General features: G+C 36.4%; 2 protein-coding genes across 2 annotated transcripts in view; one reads left to right on the top strand and one right to left on the bottom strand.

The window, feature by feature from the left end:
- LOC104741366 (probable beta-1,4-xylosyltransferase IRX9H) lies at positions 2,416–5,085 on the top strand. The gene is made up of 4 exons (XM_010462214.2): positions 2,416–3,467; positions 4,024–4,273; positions 4,363–4,553; positions 4,761–5,085. Exons 1-3 carry the CDS (start codon positions 2,695–2,697, stop codon positions 4,531–4,533), a joined length of 1,194 nt encoding a protein of 397 aa, XP_010460516.1. The 5' UTR covers positions 2,416–2,694; the 3' UTR covers positions 4,534–4,553; positions 4,761–5,085.
- Positions 8,808–14,754, bottom strand: part of LOC104743561 — a 17,718-nt gene continuing 11,771 nt past the window's right edge. The window contains 17 exon segments of the mRNA XM_019235853.1: positions 8,808–9,253; positions 9,343–9,446; positions 9,529–9,612; positions 9,695–9,739; positions 10,294–10,365; positions 10,438–10,518; positions 11,169–11,264; positions 11,471–11,545; positions 11,837–11,884; positions 11,983–12,066; positions 12,157–12,252; positions 12,255–12,272; positions 13,408–13,470; positions 13,570–13,704; positions 13,906–14,043; positions 14,132–14,179; positions 14,487–14,729. Of these exon segments, the coding sequence (XP_019091398.1) occupies positions 9,151–9,253; positions 9,343–9,446; positions 9,529–9,612; positions 9,695–9,739; positions 10,294–10,365; positions 10,438–10,518; positions 11,169–11,264; positions 11,471–11,545; positions 11,837–11,884; positions 11,983–12,066; positions 12,157–12,252; positions 12,255–12,272; positions 13,408–13,470; positions 13,570–13,704; positions 13,906–14,043; positions 14,132–14,179; positions 14,487–14,729 (1,533 nt within the window). The 3' untranslated portion in view covers positions 8,808–9,150.

Below are 14,754 nucleotides of genomic sequence, written 5' to 3'. Positions count from 1 at the left end.
GAGGTGGTATAATCCGCATCCAGACCCCTGAGATCGCAGGACAATCTCGAAGGACATGTATGATCGTTTCCTCTCCTGCTTTGCACACTATGCAGACCCCAGAATCGCTTAAGTGTCGTCTGTGCCTTTCCACATTCGTCATAATAACTTGCGTAACCACCATCCAAAGAAACACACTTACTCTTTCCGGCACCACACTACGCCAAACCATACCGTATAAGGTGCCCATATTTTGTCTCGGAACTGTGTTTCCAGTCAAAGCTTCATAGGCCGATTTCACTGAGAATCGCCCATCCAAGCTGGCTTTCCACGAGATCCTATCTTTAGACCCCGTATCAGTATCAACAGTAACAGACCTGAGGTTCAAGCACACGAAATCTGGGAGATACGGTTCAATACGCGGGAAGTCCCAACCAACACCATCATGCCATAAGTCCCGAACCCGAAGCTGTTGGAGTTCAACTGGAAGATCTCCTATCCGCCTATCATACAAGGAGAAATCCCCCATCCATTTATCCTTCCAGAATTTGATCATAGTTCCATCCCCAATGACCCAACCAAGACCCAGGATCACCACTTCTCTTAAGCCTACCCCGACACTTCTCCAGGTTGATGACCAACTGCTTTTTGCTATAAACCAAGACGCATCACCGATCTTGTATTTACTTCTCACAACCCGGGCCCAGAGACTCGATACGTCAAAGAGAACCCTCCATCCAATTTTCGCAACCAGCGCCTTATTCATGGGTTCCGCAGCCCGAATACCTAGCCCTCCTTCCCCTTTTGGTAAACATAACCGTTTCCAGGATACTAGATGCTGTTTTCCCTTTTCTGCCGTGCTATTCCAAATAAAATTTCTTGAGATTTTGTCCAGGGCGCTCAAAGTAGACTTGGGAAGCAAGATGGTACTCATTGTATGGACCGGGAGGGACGAGAGAACAGCTTTAGTTAGAGTAATTCGGCCAGCCAAGCTCATGATGCGGCCTTTCCAGCCAGCTAACCTAGAATTTGCTCTTTCCAAGACTTCACCAAATGTATTCTTATTAATTCTCTTGTGAAGAATCGGCATCCCCAAATACTTCCCCAGGTCACATGTCAACTGTATTCCACTCTCTGAACTGATCTGCTGTCGATGCTCCCGACTCACATTCTCAGAGAAAAAGATCTTTGATTTCTCGAGACTAACCTTTTGACCCGAAGCCGCACAAAATCTTTCAAGTACACCTCGTATCACTCTGATTTGGCTCACTGAGGCTTCCGCGAACAAGATTAAGTCATCCGCAAATAATACATGTGATAGGAGCGGTCCACCTCTGGAAATACACACCGGTTTCCATTCTTTAATCCCCACTGATCTGTCGATTAAATGACACAACCTCTCCATACATAGAACAAACAAATATGGAGACAAGGGATCCCCCTGTCGGATCCCTCTGTCTGGTTTGAAAGCTTCCGTTTGTTCCCCATTCCAAAGTAGATTCATCGAAAAACCTGTAACGCACTGCATGATCCAACCAACCCACTTCTCTGGAAGACATGCTGCTCTCAGAGTATCCTCCAAAAAATCCCATCTGATTCTATCATAAGCTTTTTCAAGGTCTAGCTTAAGTAGCATCCATCCCTTCCTTCCTTTCTTACGCCTCATTGAGTGCACCGCTTCTTGTACAATCACTATATTATCTGTACTTAGTCTTCCCGGGATAAAGCTTGATTGAGCTGGCCCAATCAAGAGAGATATGACTCGTTTTAACCGCATCACCATCGCCTTTGTGATGCATTTAAACAGCACATTACATAGACTTATAGGCCTGAACTGTGTTACCCTTTCTGGCTTGGCAACCTTCCCAACAAGTACCAATAGTGCATCATTCAGGTCCGCCGGTAGTTCCCCTGATTCGAAAAACCTGAGCACAAATTGGGAAACTGAACTTCCCACAACATCCCAACACTCCTGATAAAAAACAGGTTGAAAGCCATTAGGTCCAGGTGCCTTGAACTTTCCCATGCTCCGGATTGACTCCTCTATCTCCAAAGCCGTGAATGGTTTGTTTAGTATGCCGAAGTCCAACTCAAATAGCTCCGCATACCTTCCTTGTGATAGCTTTCCTATAAGCAGATCAACATCCTCCATCGAGTACAGTCTTTTACTATTCGTATCTGTGTCCGTTTATCAGGATATATTTTTTTTAGGATGGATTCGGATATATTATATTATATTAATCTACTTTTTATCCATAGATTCATAATCTTTGAATTTAGTGTTATAATTATTGTTTCCTCGAAACATAAACGTAATCATTATATTTGCCAGAGTGTCCGACCCTCTCCGAGCCATAGTCTCGCCACGTGTCCCACGAACTCGTCTAGCTCACAGAGTATTTTGTTTCTGGTTTTAACTTTTAACAAATAATTAAATAAAATAAAAATAAAAACAAACAACAGTGTTAGCTCTCTCCGCAACTTTCTCCTTCAGATCTCGGCGGTGACGGATCCATTCCAAATCGTGTTTTCAGATCGGCGACTTGGAGTCAACAAACCAACGACCTTACTTACTAATCCCGACTTCGGATTGAAGTTGCTTTATCATCCTCCTGCGAATTTTGGTGGCGGATCTCTCCGAAATTGCTCTTTTGAATGTTTGATTTTGGGAGTTGTGAAAATAGGGCGGCGGAGTCAGAGTGAAAATTCTCTCTGATGGCTTCCATCCGGCGAACTCTCTCGCCGATGTATCACGATCGCGCACACGAGAATGGAGGTGCGCACAAGGGTTTCACAATTGGTGGTAGCAGCAGTAAACACAATTCCTCTCAGTTTCTTTCGTATCTCACCAAACTCCTCGGAGTAACCTCTGATCCTAAAATCTCGAGAAGAGGTCCGTGGAGGCGACCGTTCTACCAGTTTCTCGTCTTCTTTCTTCTTGGATTTGTTTTAGGTTTGACACCTTTCGGTAAAATGGAAGATGTGAACGGTTCCGATCGGTTCTCTTTTGAGATCAAACAGCCTTACGTTGAAGAGAGGTTGGAAAACAACAATAACAAGAAACGGGAAGAGGTAGCTGTAGACGCGGTGAGTTTTGTGGCGGAGACTGAAACTGGGAACAAGGAGATCAGTTTTGTGCCGAGGAAGCTTATTATTGTGGTCACGCCAACGTATAATCGAGCGATGCAGGCGTATTACTTGAACAGGATTGCTCAAACGCTGAGACTAGTTGATTCGCCTGTTCTGTGGATAGTGGTGGAGGGGAACGCTGCGTCGTTTGAAACCTCTGAGATTCTGAGGAAGACTGGAGTGATGTACAGGCACTTGGTTTGCAAGAGGAACATGACGAGTATTAAGGATAGAGGAGTTCATCAGAGAAACACTGCATTGGAACATATTGAGTTGCATAAGCTTGATGGAATTGTCTACTTTGCTGATGATGATAATATCTACTCGCTTGAGCTCTTTCAAAGCTTAAGACAAATCAGGTGACTCATAAAAAGGCTGCTCATTACTTTTGCTTGTGTTTGTTGATGGTAATTTGTGAGGAACAGAACTGTTATAGAGACTGCGTTTCCATTTTGAGTTGTTAGTTGAGCAACGCTTATACCCTCTTGACTATTTTATTGGCATCTTTTTGGCCTTTTTGAGTTTTCGTGTTGTCTCAGCGACTCTAGTGTTGTTGGAAACCCAATATAAACATTCCAGAAGCATATATTCGTTATACTCTGATGTTGAAACTAATCAAAAATTGAGTTTCCTGCACAGAATCTGATATTTTTGTTTTTGTCTGCCTGCCTCTATCCTTTCGTATTTGCTTTGCTGCTTGCTCTACCATGTGCTCATTCTTGTGTGTTGAGAGAATACTTCATTTCTTGTTATTAGAAATGATTTTGTTTTTACATTTTTTGTGTACCTTGCCTTTGTTTTCTGAGCACTCATTGAGTGTAAATGGGTGTGGCTCGATATATAGACCTAATCTTCTTCTGAAGTATTTGTGTTCTATTTTGAATTGTTAAAACTTTATCTGTTTTATTTGTGTAGTCGATTTGGAACTTGGCCTGTTGCGATGCTCGCACCAAGCAAAAACAAGGCCATCCTTGAGGGTCCAGTATGCAATGGAAGTCAAGTGATTGGATGGCACACCAATGAAAAGAGCAAAAGATTACGGAGGTTCCATGTTGATATGTCGGGATTTGCTTTTAACAGCACAATACTCTGGGACCCTAAAAGGTGGCGACGCCCATTTACACATCCAACTCGCCAACTAGACACAGTGAAGGAGGGTTTCCAAGTATGAGTTTGAGTTTTTTCATATCTGTAGATTTCTCTGGTGCGCAGTAAACCCTATTCTTATTCATGACATCAAGTGTTTCCAAGCAGGAGACGACATTTATAGAGCAGGTGGTGGCTGACGAAAGCGAGATGGAAGGTGTTCCACCAGCTTGCTCGAGGATATTGAATTGGCATCTTCACTTGGATGCCCGGGATGTCCCTTATCCACAAGGGTGGGCGATCCAGAAGAATCTCCAAGCTCTCATAACTATGAAATAGTTTGAAGATAGTTTTGACTGGTAAGATTTATAGGGTTCTGAACTTTGAAAGCAAAATGTGGACTCAAGACCGTGAAAATTTCAGTGTTTGTTTGGATTTGGAAAGGGTGAAGCTAGCTAGTTGATCTGATGTCAAAATTCGGATTCTCTACATATTGATGGATGCAATGCAGTGCACTTCTTGTTTGTTCGCAAAAGAAGCCTCTGACTAACCCCTCTGCCTTGCAGGTTTCTACTTAACCCATGTGCTGTGCTCATTGCTGAATATATCTCAAAAAAGCATGTGAAGAATGGAAAAAGACAAGCGAGGAAAGTGTAGGATAATGAAGAGGCGCACACATTTTAGATCAACGTTGCTGGAATCGTGTGAGCCTCCCTTGAATCCAAGATTTGGTTGGAATTAAATTGAAGGCCTTGGTGTTTTAGTATGAGATGGAATTGTATTACCTTCTGACATTGCTGATTTCATGGCATTTGTATTCGCCCGCGGCTAACCAAGTCTTCTTGTTTCCTTTTTTTTTGTGATGAAAGAAAGAAATTCACCTCCTAAAAATCAAGTCGATACTGATCATCACTTGCTAAGAACAAGAAGAAAAAGAACGAGAGAATTGTCTTATTTGCTCTGAAACGTGTGTTATATTACCTACAAAAACGTATGTAAAAACCACTTGAAAACTATATTTTCCATAGAACTCAGTCACACTCACACACGAAAGATTTTGAATTTTCCAGGAAAAAGGTATCTTTGATTATAAGTTAGGAGGCTTATTTACACAGGTCGACATTGGGTGTCTGAAAATGAGAAATTTTCGAAGGATATTATAGGGTTCACCTCTCTCTATTCACTCCTTTTAAGTAAGGAAACAAATTCTAAATTAAGAAAACATATTCTATAGATAAATCAATTTTAAAATTATTAATTTTAACATTATATTACAGTTTTTAATTATAACATTTAAATTTTAATTATTTTTCATAAAAAGAAACCGACATATAATTTGGTTTAATTATGTAATTTGAACTATAACTATTATTTTATAAACCTAAACTGAAATACAATTTTGTTTAATTGTAAAATCTAAACCATAAATCCTAATCACTATTTTATAAATTCAAACCGACATATAATTATATATATCTATACATTTTTTGAGACATTTATGAAATAAATCTTGAAGTTCATAACTATTTACAGGCATGTCATTGACATTAAATACTAAATATTAACTTGGTAATTAATTTTAAATAATATTAAGATCCGATTTTTTAAAACAAACTTTCCAAACAAAATCTTTCTAATAAATAAACGATTAATTGCTAAAAAACTAGTCGAGGTATTCAATCTCAAAACATTGATTTCATATTATTTTCCCTCTATAATATATGTTAACAATTAAATTAAAGAAACAAATATAGATACCAAAAGATATCATATCCCTACCATAATCCTTAAAAAACATATTACAAGGATTTACTCCCTAATTAGTAACTAAATCAGATTTTTTTTTTGCCTAGAAAGGTTTGTTTCCTCAACCTAATTTTTACCCTATGAATATCAGTGTTCGAAAAAGCAGTCTAGCCGGTCGCCTAGGCGCTAGGCGCTCAACCGACGTCTAGACGACCGCCTAAACCGCCTAAAATTGCATAAGTTTCGATTTAATATATTTTTCTAATTTTTAACTATTATATTTAAAATTTAAAGCTATATATTCATATACATAATTATAAAACTTTTATATGTTGTTGCTATCAATTAAAAAAAATCTAATTTTTGTTTATGATTTATTACTTTTATTTATCTAACATATATTTTTATCTATAATATCACATATATAATGTTCTATGTGAAAACGCCTAAACCGCTTAAAATTATCTAGGCCCCGATTAAGCGTTCTAGGCGCTAGGCGTTGGGTCACCGCCCAGTTACCGTCTAGCGCTGTCTTGAACATTGATAAATACTATACACCTAAACCCAAATGATGATGGAGAAACAATAGAGTGGTTATTATACTTTTTTTTTTGGTTAAAGAGCACTATCAATATTTTGTAATATCATATACTTGAAATTTAGAATATAGTTATTCTTTTTTGTTTGTCATGGTTTTTATTTCAGTTCTCAAATCTAAGGTTTTCTTATACAGCTAAGTCATTACTTTTTATTTTACTTTATCAAAAAAAAATTATCGTTTATTTTCTGTTTAATGCTTTTAGTTTCAAAAATAGTTTGGTTTGTATAAAATATATGTTCATAAATATGAACAAGGTGAATCAAAACAAAAATAGAGAAGTCTTAGTTTTCATACTTTTTTATATTTTTTTAATTCATGCAAATTATATTCATTTTTATAATAACTATAATTATGTATCTATATTAAAAATACATTTCAATTTGTTGAAAATAAGAACCATCTCTAATTAAAAAATAATCGGTAACTACACTTAAAATCTTTTATGGTTATAATTTCTTAGTTTCCAAATTATACGATATATAAAAAAAGATAGTTAATGTGATAGCTAAAATCCAGAAATTAAAGCAAAATGATAACGTGTTTATGAATATAATCATTTTAGAGAATCTAATTATTTTGAAAAAACTCTATAAAAATCTAAATTGTTTCCTATAATTTAGTTTTAATGCCATATCTTCCTATAATACTCAATTCAAAAAATTTGACTCCTATTATGGTAGCCTCACGATAACAAGTGGTTTTTAGCCAGATTGTCCTATTTAACAACAAAAAGTTATATTAATTAAAGAAAATAATGTAGTTTTGAGAAGATAATTCTTTATAGCCTTTTTGTTAATAGACTTTCCATACAATTCAGATTGTTTGTATTTTTTTTTTTTGACAACAACAACTAGATTGGCTCAAATAAGCAAATGCGAAGGAACATTGTTTACATAGGTAATCAAACGCGGTTCGGACCGAACACGTCGGGCAAATCTGTTTGCAGTACCATTATGAGTACGTGGAATTAACACCAGAGCAAAAGAAGTAAACTCCTCCTTTTCAAGTTGAATCGCGTCCAGATAAGGCTTGAAAGCTGGCCATTCGGAAGGCGAAGACACCATCTTCACCAAATTGGAGTAGTATGTAAGGAAAACAACATCTTGATTATCCACTCCAATCATACACCTGATCGCCCAAACTAGTGTTTCAACCTTGGTATGTGAAGGAGAAAGACTACGTCGTAGATTGGCAGCCCCCATGGTTGGAGATTCCCCTGTCATTTGTTTTTTTTTCACTAATATTTTCAAAATAGTTAAGTTATTTTCTGAAACTAATATTTGGCAAAATCTTTTAAATCTTACAAAATCAATCACGATAAACAACATTATCTATGTGTACAATGTACATGCACAATGGAATATTTTTCCATTTAGTTATATAAAATAATTTAATCTGCAGTATACTACATAATAAATTTTACAGATATAATTATTGCACAAGTTAAATCTAAAAACCATTAAACTTACGAGTTAAAATTTAAAACAATAAAAATTTACAAATGTAATAATGTAAGAATAATTCTTTCACGGGTTAAATCTAAATAGTACTAAAAATTTAAATGTTTATAACCATAAAAAAACTCGATACCGTAAAAATGTAACATTATTATAAATAAAACTAAATAATTGTCATGTCGTTTCTGCGGTATACAGCTGGTCAAATTTTAAAATTAAAAATCAAAATATAATTATACAATATTAAACACTAAGCAGAAAAAAATAAAATTTACAAACAAATACAATTTAAAATTTTTTTTTTTTTATTATAAAAATATTGTTCGCGGGTTAAAATCTAGTTTAATTATAAAATATAAACCCTAAACCCTAATCATTCTTTTATAAACTCAAAACGACAATTTTTTTAATTTAATTGTAAAATCTAAACTCTAAAACCTAACTACTTTTTTTTGTAAATCAAAACCGATATATAATTTTGTTTAGTTGTAAAATCTAAATCCTAATCATTCTTTTGTAAACAGAAACCAATATATAATTTCGTTCAATTATGAAAAGTAAACTCTAACCATTCTTTTATAAATTCAAACTAATATATAATTTTTTAATTAAAAAATTTAAACTCTAATACTCCTTTATAAACTCAAAACCAACATAAGTTCTTTAACAAAAAATTTACAGATTTTTTTTTTTAATTCGTTTTATCCTATTATTTTAACTTTGTTTTATTTTTTAAATATAATATATGATATATTGTTGTATTTTGATTAGCAAGACGAAACAATATGAAGTTAAATGAATTATTGATATTTCGTCTATTTGATATAATCCTTAACTCTTTCAACTCTGATGTTCTCTTTAGAGGAAAGAACAACGTTGATGCGATTGTACACCCATTACATGTGATTTGTGAACCCCTTCTCACGGCCATGGTGAAGTTTTATAATATACACGAAAAAAGGGCAGCAAATAAGAAAATATGAATGACCGACCACACACGTTGGGCTACCATACTGGTCTTGCTACTAATCGCAAACACATGTAGTTAGTAGTCAGGTATATCCGTGGTAGCCAGTCTCGCACCATTGACGCAAGATTCAATCTCTGCTTCGTCTCCATCAGACACTTCAACTTGTCGATAATCTTCCAGAGTCACGTTAAGGCTGTCCCTTGAATAGACGATGTTGCATCTGAAGGGTGCATTTGAGAACGCGAATCTTGCCCATTGTCAAGCCCAAGAACTGAAAGAGCTGAACTGCTAAAACATGCATCACGATTCAGTATCTGACATTTTTGTACTTAAGATACTGGAGAACAGAGTGTCTGTTTGAGTTAAAGACCTACTTTGGCAGAGAAGCTCTGATATTTGGCTGATTCGCATAAGCAGTGAGAGAAGGTCTTAGATCAGGAAACTTCTTCATGATGCTTTCAAGTTGAGGTACTGGTAACTGCAAAACGATACCAAAAGAGTTATTTGGATTGTCTGTTAATACACTAAACTCGTATATTGTACTACAACGTTACTTATACCTCCAACAAAACTGGGAAAGAATGTGGCTTTGTCTGAGACACACATTTCAAGAAGCCAGGCCACAATTTTGGCAGTCTCCAGATCTGCATCCAAAAGACACGGAGACATTCAGTCATAACCACAGAGGACGGAAAATAAATCTCAAAGCTGATCCTTTTCACTCACCTGCTTCCTCACCAACTTGGAAAGAATTTCCATGACAAAATCAACCTGGACAAAAAAAAATAATCAAGAAATTTCTTTACTTCTGACAAAAAGAGAGTTTGATCAATAGCTGAAACCAAATACTTTAGAGAAACGTTTACTAGTTGTACTTTCCTGTCACTTCTCAACTAAACAATCTTTTAAAATAGCTTAGACTACAAACAAAATCATTGTGCCCTTTCGATTGGCTAATAACTTGGGATACGGTTTACAAGTATGCCTTCTATCAGCTCACACAACTGCACTATACCGCAATGTATTGTAATTTCAATTCAATATGTAAGCTTGGATTTCTGGGTTTACATTTTGATTTTATTGGAGTCGGTATATAAAAGATCATCCAAGTTTATCAGAATAATACATCAAAATTATTCTCGATAGCTTGGTTTCAATCAGAACTGTCAGATACAGCCAGGTCTTAGAATTTCTACAAACTTCTAAAAGTAATTTAATGCAACCTTATACATGAGGCTCCATTTAAGTTACTTTGGTTCAATTGTAATAAGAGTTTTTGGATCTTTATGTCACCGAGTTCAGAACTATTAAGGTAGGACACTTACCAGTGTAGGAAAAGCATCGATTGCCTGAATAACCGTTCTCATGAAGAGTAAAGGCAGAGGTGTTCGATCAACCTGAAAACAAAAAGTATCACAGATTCAATATCTAACTAAATCCATAGTTCTTTTCCATGATATTTGACATACCATCTGACCGAGGGCCTTCGCTAAGACTTGCTGCGTGAAAACAGTGCGTTGTTCAAAGCAAGCTGAACATGCATCTGTTATCTGAAAAAAACAACCACATAGTCAAATGCGACTGTGCTAAAAATAGAAAAAAATAAATAGAACAGCTAGCACAAAGGGTCGTCCATGACAGAACAGATTAATCTGGTCTATAGCAAGTAAGACCATCTAAGTAGCCAGTTGCTGATTGTCCCTAGTTTTCTACCTTCCTAAAGCAGCGTATCAAATGAGATGAATCATTGATCTTCGCATAAATAGCTTGCATGGACAGAGGATACTGGCCTAAACGTATTTTTTAGCAGGAATTAAAAAGGAATTTGATATGACATAGCGGTGATTCTTCAGTCTTCACGTACCAAAATTCTTTGGATTTGTTAAGAACGAGGATTGACTAACTGAGGTAAGAAGAAAGCTGGTTGAAATCTTTAATAATCCTGTAATAGACGTACACACCTAAACCAACGGATTATTTGATAGAACCAACTCTCCCAACCCAACTATTTCCAACTAATTTCCCGATGACCTCGTGTCTGTTGAATCTACGATTTATGATAATTGCCTCTACGTAAGTTATGCTGACGTGGCCATAAACAACAATGTAGGTCTAGTACCACAACTGATTTCGAGGAAACAAGTGCAGACAACAATCCCTACAGAAGAACTTTCAAACCAGATAGAAAAATAGGAAATACCTTTTTCAGTGGTGGCCCACCCTTCTCTGGAACAATATCATGGATAGCAATCAGTACCTCGGCAGGTGTTAGTGCAGGGCCTGTGTGAGCAGAACCCTATCACAGATATAACAAATAGGATTAGACAAGTTCAGAAACGCTACTGATGTATAGTATGCTAATGACATGCACACCGGTTCCTGTTTTGTTACTGGACAAACCGGTATCTCATCTCATCAAAGATTGCTAGGTAAAATCCCTCTATGCATAGCATAAGCAATAAGATAGCAAATAAAGGATCGAACGTGAGAATATGCATATACCTGTAATATATGGGCAAGTGCAAGTTGAAACTTTTCTGGCGGAAGATTACGAAGGGGAGGAAAGATGGGCAAAACCTGTGACATTAAAAAAGAATATCCGTCATAAGATAAGAAACTTCTACCATTGATGAGTAATAACAGAACTTCTTTCGCATCCACCAGTAACGACCACAAAATTTTCAGAAGTCTTCCATGTTTACTACTTCTTATTTTTTTCCACATTCAGATAGGCAGAATAACAAGGGAACAAGAAATACAATAATAATAACAAGCCTCGTCATCTTCCTTCAGGGTAAAAGTTCATCTTCCTTCAGGGTAAAAGTACAGTAGAAAGAGCAGAATCTATGGAAAGAAAGTAGTAATAACCTCATCTTTAGTGAGTGAAGAAAGCAATGGGATAAGAATTGAAACATCCTGCAAAACAATTTTTCTGTTAGGCTTTGTGAACTTGATTTTCATAATATATACACACAAGAAAAATATAAGAGCGAGCTCTTCATAGCAAATCAAACCTTTAGCTTTGTTTGATATAGAAGCTTTACAGTAGCAATCAAATCCGAAGAAGGTGCCAATTCTTGTGTCAATATTTGCAACACCTTGACATAAATATAACAGAGCGTGGTTCATTAGAATTTACTTTTGAGGCCAACATGGGTTTACTACAAGGAAACACAGAAGCCACTTACCAATGTCAATAAATTTTCACTTCCCTTAGGAGGGTCGGATATTATTTGGAGTAGTTCCGTATAAGACGAACCTAATTCTCGTATCAGAATGGGTCGGGTATATGTCGATGAAAAGCCTGAACCATTTTAGAAAGTCACCAAAATAAATCATTTTTAATGTTTGTGACTATCATTTACTCCCATAAAAACCGGAGAACACACGTGATGCATGTAAGTAATGCTATACATTGCCCCAACAAAAATAGATCTGGTGTTTATACGTATTATCCTATCCACTTTATGCCACATGTGAAGCACATAAATGGCGTGAGGGTTTATAAGGAAGTGACAAACTCACCTGGTTTACTATTTTTGGAGCTCTCTCATAAACTTCAAAGACAAGTCGAAGGAGACTAGGTTTCTGGAAAAAAAAAATAGCATTCATCAGATCTACAGGAATATTATTAAATGATAGAGAATACTTATGTGCATTAGGAGCAACTCCAAAGACTACGCAGACCTTTTTACATAAAGCGAAGAACAGGGAAATCAGTCTCTGAACTTCGGAAGTTGATAAAACTGAAACATCACGAGAAGTTTGTAGATCCTGTTGAGAGTAAATGTCGGAGCTTCCAGACAATAGAGAGCCACTTGTCTGAAAATAAGTGTCAGCTAATCAATCCACAAAGTCAAGGTTACAAACTAAAGCGTTCCCATTGCATCAACTAGGTAACCCTCACAAGGGAAAATTTAGAGGCTTACGAGAACAGGCACAAAAAGTAACTGACATCTAATAAATTCTATAGACTAATAATCCTGTATATATATACTCAAGAGAACTCTTATTGGCTATTACCTCTGTTTTAATTCCTTCTGCAATTGATCCAGACTGTGAGAGATCTGTCTCAGAGTTCACAGCAGTCAGCAACATATCTGTTGCAAATTGCTCAACATGCTCTGCTATGTATGCTAGGTGATATAGTTTGTTTGTAACCTGTGCATGCATTTGAGAAACATCAGTTATAATCACTGTACCAGCAGTAAATAAAAACCATATTGTTATCCGGGACTAGTTTCCTCACAAGTCGGATGGCTTTTGCACGAATATCTTCTTCAGAATGAATAGAACACTGTCATAACAAGAATAAAACATGCGTTAGGAACATAAAAAGCGACCAATTCGGACATGAAACATGTCNCATCCTATCCAATTTATGCTACATGTGATGCACATAAATGGCGTGAGGGTTTATAAGGAAGTGACAAACTCACCTGGTTTACTATTTTTGGAGCTCTTCCATAAACTTCAAAGACAAGTCGAAGGAGACTAGGTTTCTGGAAAAAAAAAATAGCATTCATCAGATCTACAGGAATATTATTAAATGATAGAGAATACTTATGTGCATTAGGAGCAACTCCAAAGACTACGCAGACCTTTTTACATAAAGCGAAGAACAGGGAAATCAGTCTCTGAACTTCGGAAGTTGATAAAACTGAAACATCACGAGAAGTTTGTAGATCCTGTTGAGAGTAAATGTCGGAGCTTCCAGACAATAGAGAGCCACTTGTCTGAAAATAAGTGTCAGCTAATCAATCCAAAAAGTCAAGGTTACAAACTAAAGCGTTCCCATTGCATCAACTAGGTAACCCTCACAAGGGAAAATTTAGAGGCTTACGAGAACAGGCACAAAAAGTAACTGACATCTAATAAATTCTATAGACTAATAATCCTGTATATATATACTCAAGAGAACTCTTATTGGCTATTACCTCTGTTTTAATTCCTTCTGCAATTGATCCAGACTGTGAGAGATCTGTCTCAGAGTTCACAGCAGTCAGCAACATATCTGTTGCAAATTGCTCAACATGCTCTGCTATGTATGCTAGGTGATATAGTTTGTTTGTAACCTGTGCATGCATTTGAGAAACATCAGTTATAATCACTGTACCAGCAGTAAATAAAAACCATATTGTTATCCGGGACTAGTTTCCTCACAAGTCGGATGGCTTTTGCACGAATATCTTCTTCAGAATGAATAGAACACTGTCATAACAAGAATAAAACATGCGTTAGGAACATAAAAAGCGACCAATTCGGACATGAAACATGTCAATACAAGAAAGTTTTGAGCACAGCATTCTCGTAATGTAGAAAAATATTAGCTGGGTCCAAGAGATCAGAACACACTGCTTATGTAACTGCAATTTTCTATACATTCTTCAATAAACCAAAATCCAAAACATATATTATTAGAATTCCCATGTTCTCCATCACTGAGACTATAACATAACTCCAACGAGACAGGATTTGTAAGAAAGATAATTAATATAGTTTGGTTACGGATTCTTACGTTCAATGCTATAGCTAAGCATGCTTTTCGCTCATTCGGACGCACTAAAATTAGGCTCCAAACAGCACCAAGCCCTTGGGTTACACGCTCACTATCACAGATTTCTCTACCAACTGGCCCATGACGATTGGAGCAGAGTTCATCCAGTAGCTTAATGGCTGAATCGGGTAGATATGGAGCTTCTCCAAAAAGCCTACTAAAAGACTTGTCGGAAGCAGGAAGAGCATCCAGAAATGATCTTGCCTACAGTAAGCATCTTAATAAGCAA

The sequence above is a fragment of the Camelina sativa genome, chromosome 14, assembly GCF_000633955.1.
Source record: "Camelina sativa cultivar DH55 chromosome 14, Cs, whole genome shotgun sequence".
NCBI lineage: Eukaryota > Viridiplantae > Streptophyta > Magnoliopsida > Brassicales > Brassicaceae > Camelina > Camelina sativa.
Note: the sequence above shows the minus strand (reverse complement) of the source record. Positions and strands in the feature narration are given on the sequence as shown.

Excerpts from the sequence above, each read along its gene's own strand:
- LOC104741366 (XM_010462214.2), top strand. The coding sequence starts at position 2,695 with ATGGCTTCCATCCGGCGAACTCTCTCGCCGATGTATCACGATCGCGCA. Across the intron at positions 3,468-4,023 it reads CAAAGCTTAAGACAAATCAG|TCGATTTGGAACTTGGCCTG; the intron begins GTGACTCATAAA and ends TTATTTGTGTAG. Across the intron at positions 4,274-4,362 it reads CAGTGAAGGAGGGTTTCCAA|GAGACGACATTTATAGAGCA; the intron begins GTATGAGTTTGA and ends GTTTCCAAGCAG.